The sequence below is a fragment of the Papilio polytes genome, unplaced genomic scaffold (assembly GCF_000836215.1).
Source record: "Papilio polytes unplaced genomic scaffold, Ppol_1.0 DF824102.1, whole genome shotgun sequence".
NCBI classification, from domain to species: Eukaryota; Metazoa; Arthropoda; class Insecta; order Lepidoptera; family Papilionidae; genus Papilio; species Papilio polytes.
This window is the reverse complement of record NW_013525102.1, coordinates 3,493,194-3,507,183: the sequence shown is the minus strand read 5'-3', so window position 1 is coordinate 3,507,183 and position 13,990 is coordinate 3,493,194. Positions and strand designations below refer to the sequence as shown.

General features: G+C 33.7%; 3 protein-coding genes across 3 annotated transcripts in view; 2 read left to right on the top strand and 1 right to left on the bottom strand.

Annotated features, from left to right (window-relative positions):
• Window positions 1-3,126, bottom strand: part of LOC106099454 (E3 ubiquitin-protein ligase Su(dx)-like) — a 7,701-nt gene extending 4,575 nt beyond the window's left edge. Inside the window, exons 1-5 of the mRNA XM_013278013.1 lie at window positions 2,919-3,126; window positions 1,686-1,823; window positions 720-1,007; window positions 259-503; window positions 2-88 (exon numbers count right to left, since the gene is read on the bottom strand). Of these exons, the coding sequence (XP_013133467.1) occupies window positions 2-88; window positions 259-503; window positions 720-1,007; window positions 1,686-1,755 (690 nt within the window). The 5' untranslated portion in view covers window positions 1,756-1,823; window positions 2,919-3,126. The remainder of the gene's footprint in view (window position 1; window positions 89-258; window positions 504-719; window positions 1,008-1,685; window positions 1,824-2,918) is intronic.
• A 794-nt stretch (window positions 3,127-3,920) lies between these two features.
• LOC106099505 (kinesin-associated protein 3) lies at window positions 3,921-9,585 on the top strand. The gene is made up of 12 exons (XM_013278065.1): window positions 3,921-4,055; window positions 5,027-5,194; window positions 5,285-5,523; window positions 5,607-6,171; window positions 6,248-6,348; window positions 6,549-6,827; window positions 6,934-7,108; window positions 7,512-7,739; window positions 8,128-8,246; window positions 8,493-8,679; window positions 9,201-9,273; window positions 9,375-9,585. The coding sequence occupies exons 2-12, from the start codon at window positions 5,038-5,040 to the stop codon at window positions 9,484-9,486; spliced, it is 2,235 nt and encodes a 744-aa protein (XP_013133519.1). The 5' UTR covers window positions 3,921-4,055; window positions 5,027-5,037; the 3' UTR covers window positions 9,487-9,585.
• Window positions 9,586-11,238: 1,653 nt separating this feature from the next.
• LOC106099510 (carnitine O-acetyltransferase-like) overlaps window positions 11,239-13,990 on the top strand; it is an 8,097-nt gene continuing 5,345 nt past the window's right edge. The window contains 6 exon segments of the mRNA XM_013278073.1: window positions 11,239-11,506; window positions 12,435-12,464; window positions 12,549-12,794; window positions 12,901-13,112; window positions 13,221-13,371; window positions 13,657-13,987. Coding sequence (XP_013133527.1) covers window positions 11,462-11,506; window positions 12,435-12,464; window positions 12,549-12,794; window positions 12,901-13,112; window positions 13,221-13,371; window positions 13,657-13,987 — 1,015 coding nt within the window. The 5' untranslated portion in view covers window positions 11,239-11,461.

Genomic DNA, 13,990 nt, shown 5'->3' with positions numbered 1-13,990 from the left:
CGTGCTCCACGTGCGAGGGGCCCGCACCGTTTTCTGCTGACACTCCGCTGATCGTACCGTTACTCAGGGGAGGTGGACCTGGCGGTGGCTGGAAATGTACACCACCACAACGTCAATGCATCGTAGTTACACAAAATTAGCCAAGGATCTGGATAGTATTTTACACTGGAGGCAATTACCACGATAAATAATGACGTATAACTTAAAAAATTACGTTTTCTTTACATCAAAACTGAATAAACGTAAAATAAACCTTACCCGTAGATTCTGTGTTCGCAGCATAGACCGTGATGAATCTGAACTATTTCGTAATCGAATTCTAGCACGGACGCCATCATTTAATGGACTACGCGAGTTAGTAGCCTCTCCGAGCACTTCATGCGACTGGCTCAGTATAGATGGATCAAGTCTTAATCCATCAAGTAACAAAACTAAATCAGCTGTTTTTACTTTTACATTGTTGTTTCCAGCAGTTCCATCTTGGGATACACTTTTCATCAAATCTGGAATCATAAGATATTATAATCTTTCTAAATATAATATTGTTAGATGATATCATAAAATAATAAATTGTTGAACAATGATGATGTTGTTGGTTAATATTTAAATAAATAAAATATGAATGAAACTGTTACATTCTCTAGTTTAGCAATTTCTATTTAAGCAAATTATAAATACAAGAAATTTGTGAAAAAAAATAAAATATCCTTGTAACATACCTATGCACAGTTCCACATTTTCACATTTTCCATTAAAATAATGCAAGACTTTTAAAAGATGAATTTTTTTCTCTCCAATAACATGATCCTTTCTAAAACTATGATGATCTGCCAAACGGAACATCAATTGTGACAATGGTGTTACAAGCACCGTAAATTCTTCCTTCCATTTTGGATGTAGTGTGTTTTTAATTACTTCTGTTTTCCTTAAAACCTTACCGTCTACTATCACTTGTAAGTATGGGTTTGGTTTAAATAGTCCTGAATTCCTAATAGTGGCTGATTCAACTGAAAGCAAAAAATACGATTTTAATTCAAGGTCTACTTACATTTAATCAAAGGTTAATAAAACATGAACAGGACAGTTTCAAATTTATGAAAAAATATTGATCTTAATAACAAATAAGAAAATCTATGTTGCTTAGCTGAAATTCTTTATAAAACATAATCAACACGCTGTAAAAACATCAAAATGCATGTAATCTAATATTTAATCACAGTGTGACAGACTTTGAACTAAGATATTGAACATGATAGATATGTATACATTGTTTATGTCACTGAGATTACATTACACTCAATAAGTAAGTAAACATACTCCTGGTAGTCTTAATTGATAATGCTCTTTATGTTTTTGTACAAATGTTATACATATTATACAGTCTTTTTTGTTACTGCATTTTTCACAATCATTTTTAAATCTGTTTGCTTTAAAGTTAATTCTATTAATACAACTTTAATTATAGGATCATATTTACACTAAAAAACCTATTCAATTTAATTTTGTACTTCCTTTCATAAAATTTTACTTTTATATTACAGTAAGGAATCAGCTGAAATCTGCTTGCTCTTTTGTTTTTCAACAATCTTCTTTCATTGAATGATACAGAAAAATAACCAGAATTACAAAGCAACTACTTACGTCAAAGAATAATTTTATAAAATGACTATGTAAGTTATTCTTACCAGTTAAACTGAGTTGGTGATATGTAGAAAGTGAAATGGGTGCACTTAACGGCTGTACTGTATCGGACATTGTGTATGGTCAATTCATACTTATTGCAGCATAATTTATTCAATGCTCAATGCTTCCAGGGCAGTCATCTAAAAACAATTATATCAAATATCACTTTAAAAAAATGTAAAGAACCTAAGAAGTTTAATATAATAATTACAATATACATTTAAAAGTTTAGTATTTATATTGTGCATGTATATACATATACTACAATGTATTGAATAAAAGAATAATAACAAGACAATGTCCAATCAATTTAACCTTTCAAGTAACTTGTTAAATAAAATGTTTATTTTTCTTCAAAACAACCAACACATGTTTATGCATTGTTATTACAATTTGTGCATAAACATACAACAAACATCCTATTGGATAGTTAATACATCAGTAAATACATAACAGATAAAATGCAGTCAGTTTTCATTTAGTTAAGCAAGTTTAATTTCAATTAAGTCAGTCTTTGAGCTGTAGTTGTTTTAAAAAACTCAAGTATACAAATGTCTCTTAAATCTCATTACTCATAAGAATTTCAATAGAATACTCTTCTCATTGAGTCTATTATAGCTTCAATTACTGAATGATATTTTGCACTTTCATTTTTAATACTTTGTTAACAATTATTTTAGTTAATAATTGATAATACAATAGTAAGATATATCTAACGTATAAAAAATGTAAACCCCACAATGTGGATCATATAATATGCAATGACAAATATAAACTGCTCAAACAAAGTTAAGACACTGAGCAAAAAATTGAACCTCAATGGCATTAAATTCAATCATGCATTGAAATGCAGTAATTTTTAGATCATTAATAGGCAAAACGATAGCATTGTGTTCCGACGGGAGATGGCACTTGAAAAAGAAAGTATATTGCAAAACTTTGTGTTTATGTTACACATTTGAGTTTAAACTATCATTTAATAATATTTTAAGGACAGCAGAAGTTAAAATTTTTTTCAAGACGTATAACATTAATGTTAACATAAAAGAAATGATATTATAAACATTAATGGGACAACATACAAGTTATTTTTAGGTAGAAAACTTTTAAATGCAGTGACAACTTTTTATATCTACACGTTACGGCAATGACAAAAACAACTCATCCATTCGTACAAAATGATAGTAACAAAAATGTCTTATTTAACCAGTTCTCCATAAAAACATAATTCTTACGATTAGGTTTTTATCTTGCCCCTTATCTCACTGAAGTCTGGAAGGAAATACGCAAGAAATAGTCATGACTACCGATTACTAATAATTTTTTTCACTTGTTGTCACTAATATCCATAAAACTAAAATGGTTTCACTTTTGGAGAATTATTTACAAAACTGTAATGTAGTAAACAAAAATAATTCTGAAAATAATTAGTCACAAGTTAGTCATTACCACAGATCGCTTTACAATATCACTTCATATCACATCACAATCTAAAGCCATAGAACAACAGAATACAGAATACAGAATTGACAACTAATTACAGACCTCAGTCAAGGCTTTTTTTTTCCTTTATTTTACAGAATTAAAAAAATGTATACCTTTTTAATTTTGTTGTTGTTTACAAACTGGTGTTAATCCAGCGCTACATCACTACTACATTTTATTTTTGTTTTAAAGTGGTATGCCTACATTCAAAAACTATTTAGGCTGCTAAAAAAAGAATATGTATCTGAACTTCTGTTTGGTACACACTTGGCCAGTAGCGCTGACCAACCATGGAATCACTGGCGCCAGTTAAAAAATAATGTGACTATATTCGCGGATCACATTTAGCCAGTAAATGGGGCGTAGCAGTGACTGTATTGGCGCTATTTGCCCACAAAATGCCATTTCAATAACTTTAATAATGACCTTGGGAGTCGTCAACGCTACAGTGATATTTAGGTTATTTTATTTAGTTTACACAACAGATATTTTTAGTTTATTTATCCATAAAATAGCTTCTAAAAAGTTTTTTCTTTAGTCCTGTTTTTAAACTTTTGGTATGTATAATTCGGGATTTTCCCAATTTTTTGGAGTTGCACTTTGTGACTTCATGTTATCGAAATACCAAAATTGACCAAAAAGTAGACCGTCCGCCAGTTACGCTCACTGTGTTAGTCGATTGACAGTCCAGTCAATGACTGTACTGGCTGAATGTGCACAGGACATTAGTCAGAATCAGATTGTCACTGTCATCTGTCATGTCACAAGAAAAATAAAAGCGATAAAAAATTACCATTTGTATTGGGTTGGATTTGTATATGTTTTATTAAAGTATACATGTACCTACTGCTTATCATTTGAAACATTTTAGTGAATAGATACTTAAGGTACGTAGGTAACAATTCATCTTAGGCTTAAAAAAATAATATTCTAACTTTTTGAAATTGAATCAATTACTATTCTACATAGACCTGTTATAACACGTACATGTATTATACCAGCTATTTATTAAAATGTATCTGCTCTTATTGCGTTTTCATACATTTTAAATGCAAAACAATGTTAAATTATAAATCATGATTATCATGAGTACAACAATATCAATAATCTGCAGCCATGATTGTTTTATATGTCCTTGTACTACGACGAATGTTTTATTTCGCAATGAAACATCTTCGCAATACTCAAACCTTACTGTTAAGAATTTCAATTATATATATTACTTATTAGTGTCTTGCTTATACTTAAGCAAAAGGTAATGCTTAAAGTGGATATCTAATATTACTATATTAGTTTGAATAATTTAATTTTCATATGTTTTGTATGAAAGTTGCAAGAGATTGTCACCCTCGACCATTTCAAATTGTTCTTTTTAATCTAAAAACAAACAAAAGGCGGAAGGTTTTTTTTGGTTTTATTGTTTAGGTATGGGCAGTCTTTGAAAAACTTATAGGAAAAAAGTTGAAGTTAAAAAAAAATTATAGCTTCTTAAAGTTAAAGAAAGAAATTTTGATTTAAAAAAAATCTTCAATGTTTTTTATTTCTCATGTGAGTTATTCCAAAAAAGGGATAACGGTAGGAAAGCCAAAAGTAATTATTAGGCTTGTTAAAGTAAAAATAATGACCGCTGTAAACACATTATTTTGGATGTACAGCAAATTTAAGTCAGAAAACTGGGTTTTCCAATTTTTTTTTAAAAATTAAATAACTTTTAAAGTAGAAAATGGGGCAGCACACTTTGCATTTAAATGATAGCTATAGCTTTCCTCTACCTTCACAGAACCATTGATCTGTCCATTAAGAATCACCTGTATATGTTCATTACAACTTGATATGTGCAAACCTCTTATCTTTACAGCATTTACAAGTATGAGTCCAGTGGAGAGTGCACCCGTTGCTGTCTTAAATTGTATTGATGATTATGTTGAATTGTTGTATGATGATATACCAGAGAAAATCAAAGGATCTGCTCTTATTCTACAGCTAGCTAGAAATCCTGATAATTTAATAGAGTTAGCAAGAAATGGTAACTATACCATAATAATAATCATACAATAATATAAAAAATGTATCTCAATAAATAATTCTCTGGTAAATATATATCTTAAATTTTCAGAGGCTTTATTGAGTGCCCTCTCAAGAGTGTTGAGGGAAGAGTGGAAAAGAAGTATTGAACTAAGTACCAACATTGTTTATACATTTTTCTGTTTCTCTACATATATTGAATTTCATTCAGTTATAATACAATACAAAATTGGGTCACTGTGTATGGATGTAATAGATTATGAACTAAAGAGATATGATCAATGGAAAGAAAGAGTTGAAGGGAAGAAGCAAGTGCTGACACCGGATAAGGTAACTTTTATCTTTTGAAAAAAATGTTATATATAGGATTTGGAAAAGCTTTTCATTAAAAAAAACCTAAATTGCTGTTACAGAATGAATTGCCAAAAAGCAGAATACCTGAACCTAAGCGACGCCCAAAATCTGGTACCTGGGCTGTGGCCGATGTTAATTTACAAAAAACTCGCCAATTAGTGTCCAGTTATCATGAAGACTTGTGCAATGCTTCTGATGAATATCTCTCAAAAAATGATGAAGAACAGATGAAGCGGAAATTAAAGACATTGTCTAAACGACAGGAACAACTTTTAAGAGTTGCTTTTTACATGCTGTTAAATATTGCAGATAATATTAAAGTTGAAGAAAAAATGCATAAAAAAGATATTGTTGGATTATTAATTGGTGCAATGGAAAGACATTCAAATATTGATCTCCTTATTCTCATTGTTTCTTTTCTTCAAAAGCTATCTATTTTCGTTGAAAATAAGAATTCGATGGCGTCCAAATCAATTATTGAAAAATTAGCTCCTCTACTGGATTCCCCCAATGCTGACTTGGTCAATGTTACTTTGAAACTCCTCTTTAATTTAACATTTGACACGAAATTACGCAACAAAATGATTAAAGTCAACCTTTTACCTAAGTTTATACAATTCACAAGTAAATATCCAAAAATTGTAGTAAATTCTTTCGTAGTCAGAATTTTTGCATTTAAATTATTTGTGAATGTTTACAGGTGATGATAAACACATTAACTTGGCAATGAAAATCCTTTATCATCTGAGTATGGATGATCGTGTGAAGCTCATGTTCACACAGTCTGATTGTGTTAAATTGGTAAGAGATATATTATTAAACTAATTATGTACTCAAAGCTGTTAAAAATTTATGAATACAATCAAAATTGTGAAAAAATCAATTGTAGATTTCTTGCAACTATTTTATAAAAATTGATACTTAACATTTACAGTTTTTGATATGTAGTAAGTAGGAATTTTTATGTGCTTTGACTGACTGAGTGTTATGTTGTATGAAAGTTGACGGACATGCTGCTGCTGAACGTGAACAGCGAGTGCGGGAGCGGGGGCGGGGGCGTTGGCGCGGGCGAGGCGGGGGCGGGGGCGGGGGCGGGCACGACGGACGTGCTGCTGGCCACGTGCGTCAACCTGGCGTGGTGCGAGCGCGCGGCGCAGCAGATGGCGGCGGAGGGCCGGCTGCGCGAGCTGCTGGCGCGCGCTTTCCGCTACAGGAACTCCATGCTCATGAAACTCGTCCGCAACCTCTCACATCACACACAAACCAAGCCTCTCTTTGTCGTAAGTTCGATTCATATTATATAACGATCACAAAATTTCACTTTTACACTGACTTTAATCTGAATGACTTGTAGAATAAATGTAATTTCCGGTGTTTTGTCGATAGGAATTCGTAGGCGACATAGCCGGGGCGGTGACGAGCGAGGAGGCGCCCGAGGAGTTTGTGATTGAATGTCTCGGCACTCTGAGCAATATTCTGTGTCTCAGCAACAATATCGACATTTATGCTGTTGTTGAAAGATACAATCTTATACCGTGCATAATGAAGATTCTGGATCCAGGTATGATTTTTATGACAAAGTTAAATTTCTCCAACGATGAAATCTATATCTTCTGAAAAATTTTTGTCAGTCTGTCTATCTCCCCGCAAGCCGCATTTGTTCCGGGTAATCTCAGAAACTGCTGGACCGATTTGACCGGACTTTCACTGAAGGGTAGCTGACATTGACGGACATATTTTTTAATTTCGCGCTGTAAAAATGGCGACCGGACCGCTGAACGGGTGGACCGATTTGGACGGGATTTTGACTAAAAGATAGCTGGTAGAAGGTAGATGCACGCAGGAATGTGATAGATGACTTTTTTAAAAAAATATCCGCGCTAATAAGGTTTGCGGGTAACAGCTCGTTGTAAAATAAAAATTTATAACTGTTAGTGGTATGTGTGTGTGTGGGGGCGGGGTAGAGAGGGAGCGGGACCCGGAGCTGGTGCTGGAGGGCGTGGTGGCGGCGGGCGCGCTGGCGGCGGACGAGCGCGCGGCGAGCGCGCTGGCGGCGGCGCGCGGCGGCCACGCGCTTGTGGAACTGCTGCGGCTGCGGCAGGCGGACGACGAGCACGTGCTGCAGACCGCCTTCGCCTTCCGCCAGATGCTGTCGCACCTCGCCGCCGCCGACTACCTCGTCAACCAGACCGGTAACCTCGCCGCCGCCCAATTATATATGTCTTGGCTTAGACATTCTTAAGCATTACTTTTATTATTTCACTAACTTGACTCCGTCGTAGTGGAATTGGAAAAAAAAGTATGTGTTCTTCCAGACTATCATCTACATCTGTACCAAATTTCATCAAAACCTGTTCAGCCGTTTAGACTACAAAATCTAACAAAACTTCCGCATTTATAATATTACTAAGACTAAGATTTTCACCTAAGGCCTTTCTACCATAACAAATATCATTTTAGTCCGTGCAGTGTCAAAACACATTTTCCTTTTTTAATATACACATGTTAACCATTGATCTCTTTAAAGGTTTTAAGTTTTGATAATTAATTAAACGAATTTATTTTCTGTCTAAATTCTAGAAGCACCAGCCTACCTGATTGACCTGATGCAGGATAAAAATGTCGAAATACGAAAAATGTGCGACGCGTGCCTGGATATTATTTCTCAAATGGAAAATGACTGGGCGGAAAGAATTAAGGTACAGAGCTAATAACATCTGCACTACAGTGTATTTGAAATAACAATGTGAAATGAACCCGAGTGATAATGAGAGTTGAACGAATACTTATTTTTATTATAAATTTTAAGCTAAATCTCCGAGTTAGATAAAGATGACTTACACAGTTTTTTATAATCTGTACTTTTGTATCGTTTTGGCAAATCGAGGTGAGCCGCTGAGCGATTGTCACTAAAGTAACGTAAGATTGTGTTATGGTGTGTATAGGTGGAGCGGTTCCGCTGCCACAACGGGCAGTGGCTGTCGGTGGTGGAGACGCTGGGCGAGGGCGGGGAGGGGGGCGGCGCGGGGGACGGCGCGGGCGCGGGCGGCGGCGGGGGCGCGGGGGACGCAGACGACCTGCCGCCGTACCTCTCCGCGGATTACCTCACCACGCACCGCCTCACCACTGCAGGTGACGAGCAGCCTGCCCGCTTGCTTGCAGGCGCGCTTACCTCGAATCTAACATAATCTCAATAATCTTATCAACTAGCTTTCTCCCGCGACTCCGTCCGCGTGAAATAAAAAAACAAAACCTAGTGGTCTATGTGTTTTTCCGGACTATCTACATCTATGCCAAATTTTATCCAGATCCGTTCAGAAGTATAGACTACACAACGCTAACAAACTAACAAATATCCATCCATCCATCTAAACTTTGGCATTTATAATATTAAATTCGAAAGTTTAAACTGATGGACGTTATTTAGGTTTGTTTAGAGACTCTCCACGATCTCGATGAAACTGGTACCGATGTAGAATATAGTCTAGAAGAACATAGGCTACTTTTTTTTGTTTAATTTTACGCGGACAGTCGTGGGCGGCAGCTATTAATTAAATATTTTTTACATTACCAGATGAGTAAGAAACCGGTGCATAGTCATTGACGTATCCTGTTTTTTATGTCAAAACTTATCTATGGTAATTCTATTACAGATTCTCAAAACTCACTTGATGATGACTCTGACAGTTTATCTGGCGACGGAGACTTCAATCGTATTAACAGCAGGTGTGTATACGATAATTGAGGTTATAATTATCCCTATTGAATATTATTACAACATGCTAATTTCATTAATGTATATTATGTGTTGATTTTTTTTATTTCAGGAATACTTCGGATGCGCATACCGATGAAATGTACGCAACGCTGGATTCCTTATCTGACAAGCCCCTAGACAGCAGCGCGCTCTCCAATAGTGATTTAAAATTACTCCCTTAAAAATAAGGGCTTTTTGCTTGTTAACTATAATATTTTGGTAGCTACTTAAATTATATAAGATAATAATAATACTCATCGTAAAATATTGAAATTAATAGTCATAATTTAGTAGATAAAAAATACCAATTTCATTTTCACACATTTCTGTTTTTTTATTATTAATTTTTTAATTTTAAGAGTTATTGTTTCAACAATCCTACAAAATTTCAATTGAATTCTAATTTTAAAATTAAGACAATGTAAATAACTACAAAAGATAAAAGTTAAAATATATTTACCCCAAAATAAGTTTTCGGCGATTGAAAAGTTGAGTCAGTAATAAATAGGCGCAATATATTGTATGATGAAAAAAGATATTTCTTTGAAGAACATTGTCTCTTTTACACATAGCTTTTGTAACTGTTGTGTATTCCCCGACGAGTATATTTCGCCGATCTCGCCACACTACATTTGTAAAGGTGATTTTTGTTTGTTACTGGTTTTTTGTTGATTTCGATTGACTTAGTTTTGTCTTGTATTAATGTGATTTAATGTCAGTATTTAGATGTATGTAGAGATTTTTATAGGTAATATTATATATTCGCTCATTGCGTGCTTCTGAAATGCTTACCTACAACAGCGCGAAGAAGTCAATCAATTATGTAGCTCGGAACATCGCCCGAGAAGTTTCTCGGTATCTGCGCTGTGGCGCAGAACACAATTTTCGGTGTCGGCAGGAGTGAAGGGTGCTTCATGTGTATTTTATTATTAATTATTGATCTCATAAATATTTGAACTTGCTGTTGCTTTTCCAATCAAATGTTTTTAATCAAATAAATGAATTCGCTTGATTCTGTTTTTGTTTGAAGTTTTTATTTTCACATCAAATTTAAAACCAATAAAATACATGATGTTAAGTGCATGCCAAAAAAACTTGTCGATCATATTCTTGTAAATTGAAAAAAATGATCTACAGTATTGTAAAAAACTAACCTGTTCATTGGCATAAGAGGTCCCGAAATGCCCAGCGATCCAAAGTTGGTTTTGGCCTCTGACATAAGTTTCAGGCATCGGCCACACATACTTTATATTATCCATTTCAACGTCAAAATCCGGTCAATAAAGCGTGGTATCTTCTGTATTTAGATTTTTTCATATCCTGGACCGCAATATTAACTGACTCGGAGAATACATTTTCTGAAATGTGCATTTGAGTTCTCACATAGCGCCACACAAACGAGTGGATGAGTAAAAAAATAAGCTAAGCTTAAGATAACTCAATTTTTGACCGACTTTCCAAAAGAAGAAGGTACTCAATTAGTCTGTATGTTTTTTAAATTCGTTTTTTTTTTAAAAAAAATAACAACAAATTCGGTTTCCATCTGGTCAGTAGCTCCAACTAAGCTAAACTAACATTCAAGTGGCATAATGTGAACACTAGCCGGCACTTGTGAGTCCAACAATCCATGCCTGGCCTGCGCTATCGTCCAACTTTACTGGCCAAGTCAGCAAAGTGTGAACAAGGTGTAATGTGCACTTGCCATGTAACTTGACGTTTCTTTGTTTACATTATTTAGGCCTTCAATTGAAACAAGATATATTGTAAATCATCTTTACCTAATGATAATATATCGCAATAAAGATTAATGATATCTGTTATCATTTCGTTTTTATTAAATCCACCTATTTCTACTCTGATGTCATATACATATATGTTCGAAGATAAGACTTAACGAAAAATCATCAGTTCGGTACGTGTGAACTGTGGTAATTGTGCTTCTATAATATTTTTTTTCTTATACATGACTTGACACGTCCCATGAAATAAATGCCAAAGGAACAAGTTTTTTGCTAAGTAGTTTGTGTGTGTGTTGTTGCAATCGTTCCTCTCACCTCGAAATATATCTGCCTACTTGGCACCTTTCATTTTCGTATCTTGAACCTTTGTATTCATATCGTATAGATAGTAAAAGTGTTTGCGGTATATCGTGTATAGATGTCTATCAATAGCAGAGTACAGAAGTTCAATCGGAACCAAGAAGTGAGTATATTTGTTTTGTAACCGACATTATGTATTAAATACTATTAAACAAGTGTTTATTCATATGTTAAAACATCAATGTTAGAACTCATTAAGTACCTTCTTATGTTAGTTCCTCAAAGGTAAATTATTTATGTTAGTTTATATTATTTTTGTGCCTGGTTACTATCTACTATCATTTTATCTTCTTTCTATCTACTTAGTATTATATACACACAGTACTCCAAAATATATCCACAAGTATTTCATAAATAGCAACTAGTGGTACTACTAAACACCTAAGTTATTAAGGCTTCAATCAGGATAATAATTTAAATAATGGTAACTTCCACAAAAGTATGTAGTTTGACATTTTTTTCCCAATTTATAATGTGATACTTTGGATTTTACAGGCCTTTACGGCAGTTTTTAATTAATGTGTCCAGTCATATATTTTTCATAGAGATGACTTTCTAACCACAATGTTGTTATGATACACACTATTAATTTGTAGTTATACTACACATGAATAGTATTATTATTATATTAACATGTCCATATTTCCTTGTAGTCTTCAGTTTCCTTACAATATGTTTCCTTATTAAACCAAGCTGTTTGATATGATATTGTTGATCCCCAAACTGCTGTGTCTAGGATATATTATTAAAATAAATTCAAATTTAATTGTATTTGAAGAATTGAATACTTTATTGATCTGCTGTGTTTATCAATTTTTATTATTTATTTAAAGTTCATTACAATTTGGTAGATATACCACTTGGTACTACATGGATGGTGAATTCTCAAAATAAACAGATTTAAAATCACCTTATTGGAAATCCTATTATATTTAGAAGTTAATGCTTATACAATTAGGAATAATTACAGATATATTGTCAGTCAAACAAGACATTTGGCTTTATTAAATCATGTTTTTTTTCTCTTTCAGGAACCAAATATGATTCGCAGCATAAAATTAGTAAGTACAAAGGGAATGAGACAAAAATTCTTTCTTTATTACGACTTAATATAATTTGTAACACACACATAATCTTTTTTACAGTGTGGCTACAGGGGACTGAATCTAGAACCCTATGCAAGCTCATTACAATTGATCAGCAACTACACATCAACTAAAGCAAATTTAAATGTTCAGAACTTACCGAGACTGCCAGTTCCAAAACTTAATGACACACTCACCAAGTACCTTAAAACTGTTAAACCATTCCTTAGTGATGAAGAATTTGCAAATACAACAAAATTGGTAAAGGAATTTGCATCTCCTGGAGGTGTTGGGGTAAAGTTACAGGTGTGTACTTACTGATGTTAGTTTAATTAATTATTTGCTGATATCATCTTGATTAACTGTAGGAATTCAATTATGTTCTAAAAACTTTAATGGTTTTTTGTTTCAGAGTCTCCTTGAGAAGAGAGCGGAAAAGCATACTAACTGGCTTGAAGAATGGTGGCTAAACACTGCTTATCTGGAATACAGAGATCCAGTTGTTGTGTTTTCTAGCCCAGGCTTGGTATTCCCCTTTAGAAAATTCAACAACCAAGATGAACAGTTGCATTATGCTGCAAAAACATTGTTGGCCGCATTGGAGTATAAGGCATTGATAGATGGGTAAGCAATTATTATGATAATATGTACCCTATTTCTTATTTTTTTATACGGTTTTTTTTATTTTTTGTTTATAATTTTTGTATGTAAAGTTTTTATTTCTGATATTAGAGACAAAATCCCAGTAGAAATGATGGGAAAAAGTCCACTTGATATGTCCCAATACAAGAAAATATTTGGAACATGCAGGATCCCTGGAGAAAAGAGGGATAAATTATCCTTTAATGATACCAAATATGTTACAGTTATTCATAACTACCATGTAAGTATGACAAACATAATAAAAACATGTCAATGATTTACTTGGATTTATTATGAAATTATTTTCTTAGTTTTCTTAATACAAGCAAACAGTAAAATTTAAAACATTCATATTTTTTCCTAACTTTTTTTAAGTGGCCACATTGCGTTCCTTGGTCAAGAAACATGTTGGGAGCGAATATTTAAAAAAAAAATTATGTGTTATTTGATAAGCTATTTGAGCGTGATAAGGCTAAATAAACCGATTGAATACTTAAAACTTAATTATTACTTGGATTTCTTACAGATTTTCCATGTTGACCTTTGGGGTAGCGATAATAAAAAATTAAGCGAAGATCAAATCGTGCAGGCGTTGAAAAAAGTTATAGAACTTTCTAAGAGTCCATCTAGTGAAGCTATCGGCGTCCTCACCTCCGACAATCGTGACAACTGGGCTAAAGCGTATCAAGCCTTAAGCAAAGGTATGAATGGACAGTCAATCATATTTATTTTCAACACATTTCAGTGAAATCTTATTTGACTTTCAAAATACTATTAGGTCTTGTCAAAGTAAAGATCATGAAATATGTGTGACAGACAAATGGTGTCAGAACAGCCCTCCACCACCCATGGACCCACTG

Bases quoted from the DNA above. Each gene is read 5' to 3' on its own strand.
- LOC106099505 (XM_013278065.1), top strand. From the start codon at position 5,038: ATGAGTCCAGTGGAGAGTGCACCCGTTGCTGTCTTAAATTGTATTGAT. The intron at 7,740-8,127 runs GTAACCTCGCCG...TCTAAATTCTAG, and splicing joins CTACCTCGTCAACCAGACCG to AAGCACCAGCCTACCTGATT. The intron at 8,680-9,200 runs GTGACGAGCAGC...ATTCTATTACAG, and splicing joins GCACCGCCTCACCACTGCAG to ATTCTCAAAACTCACTTGAT.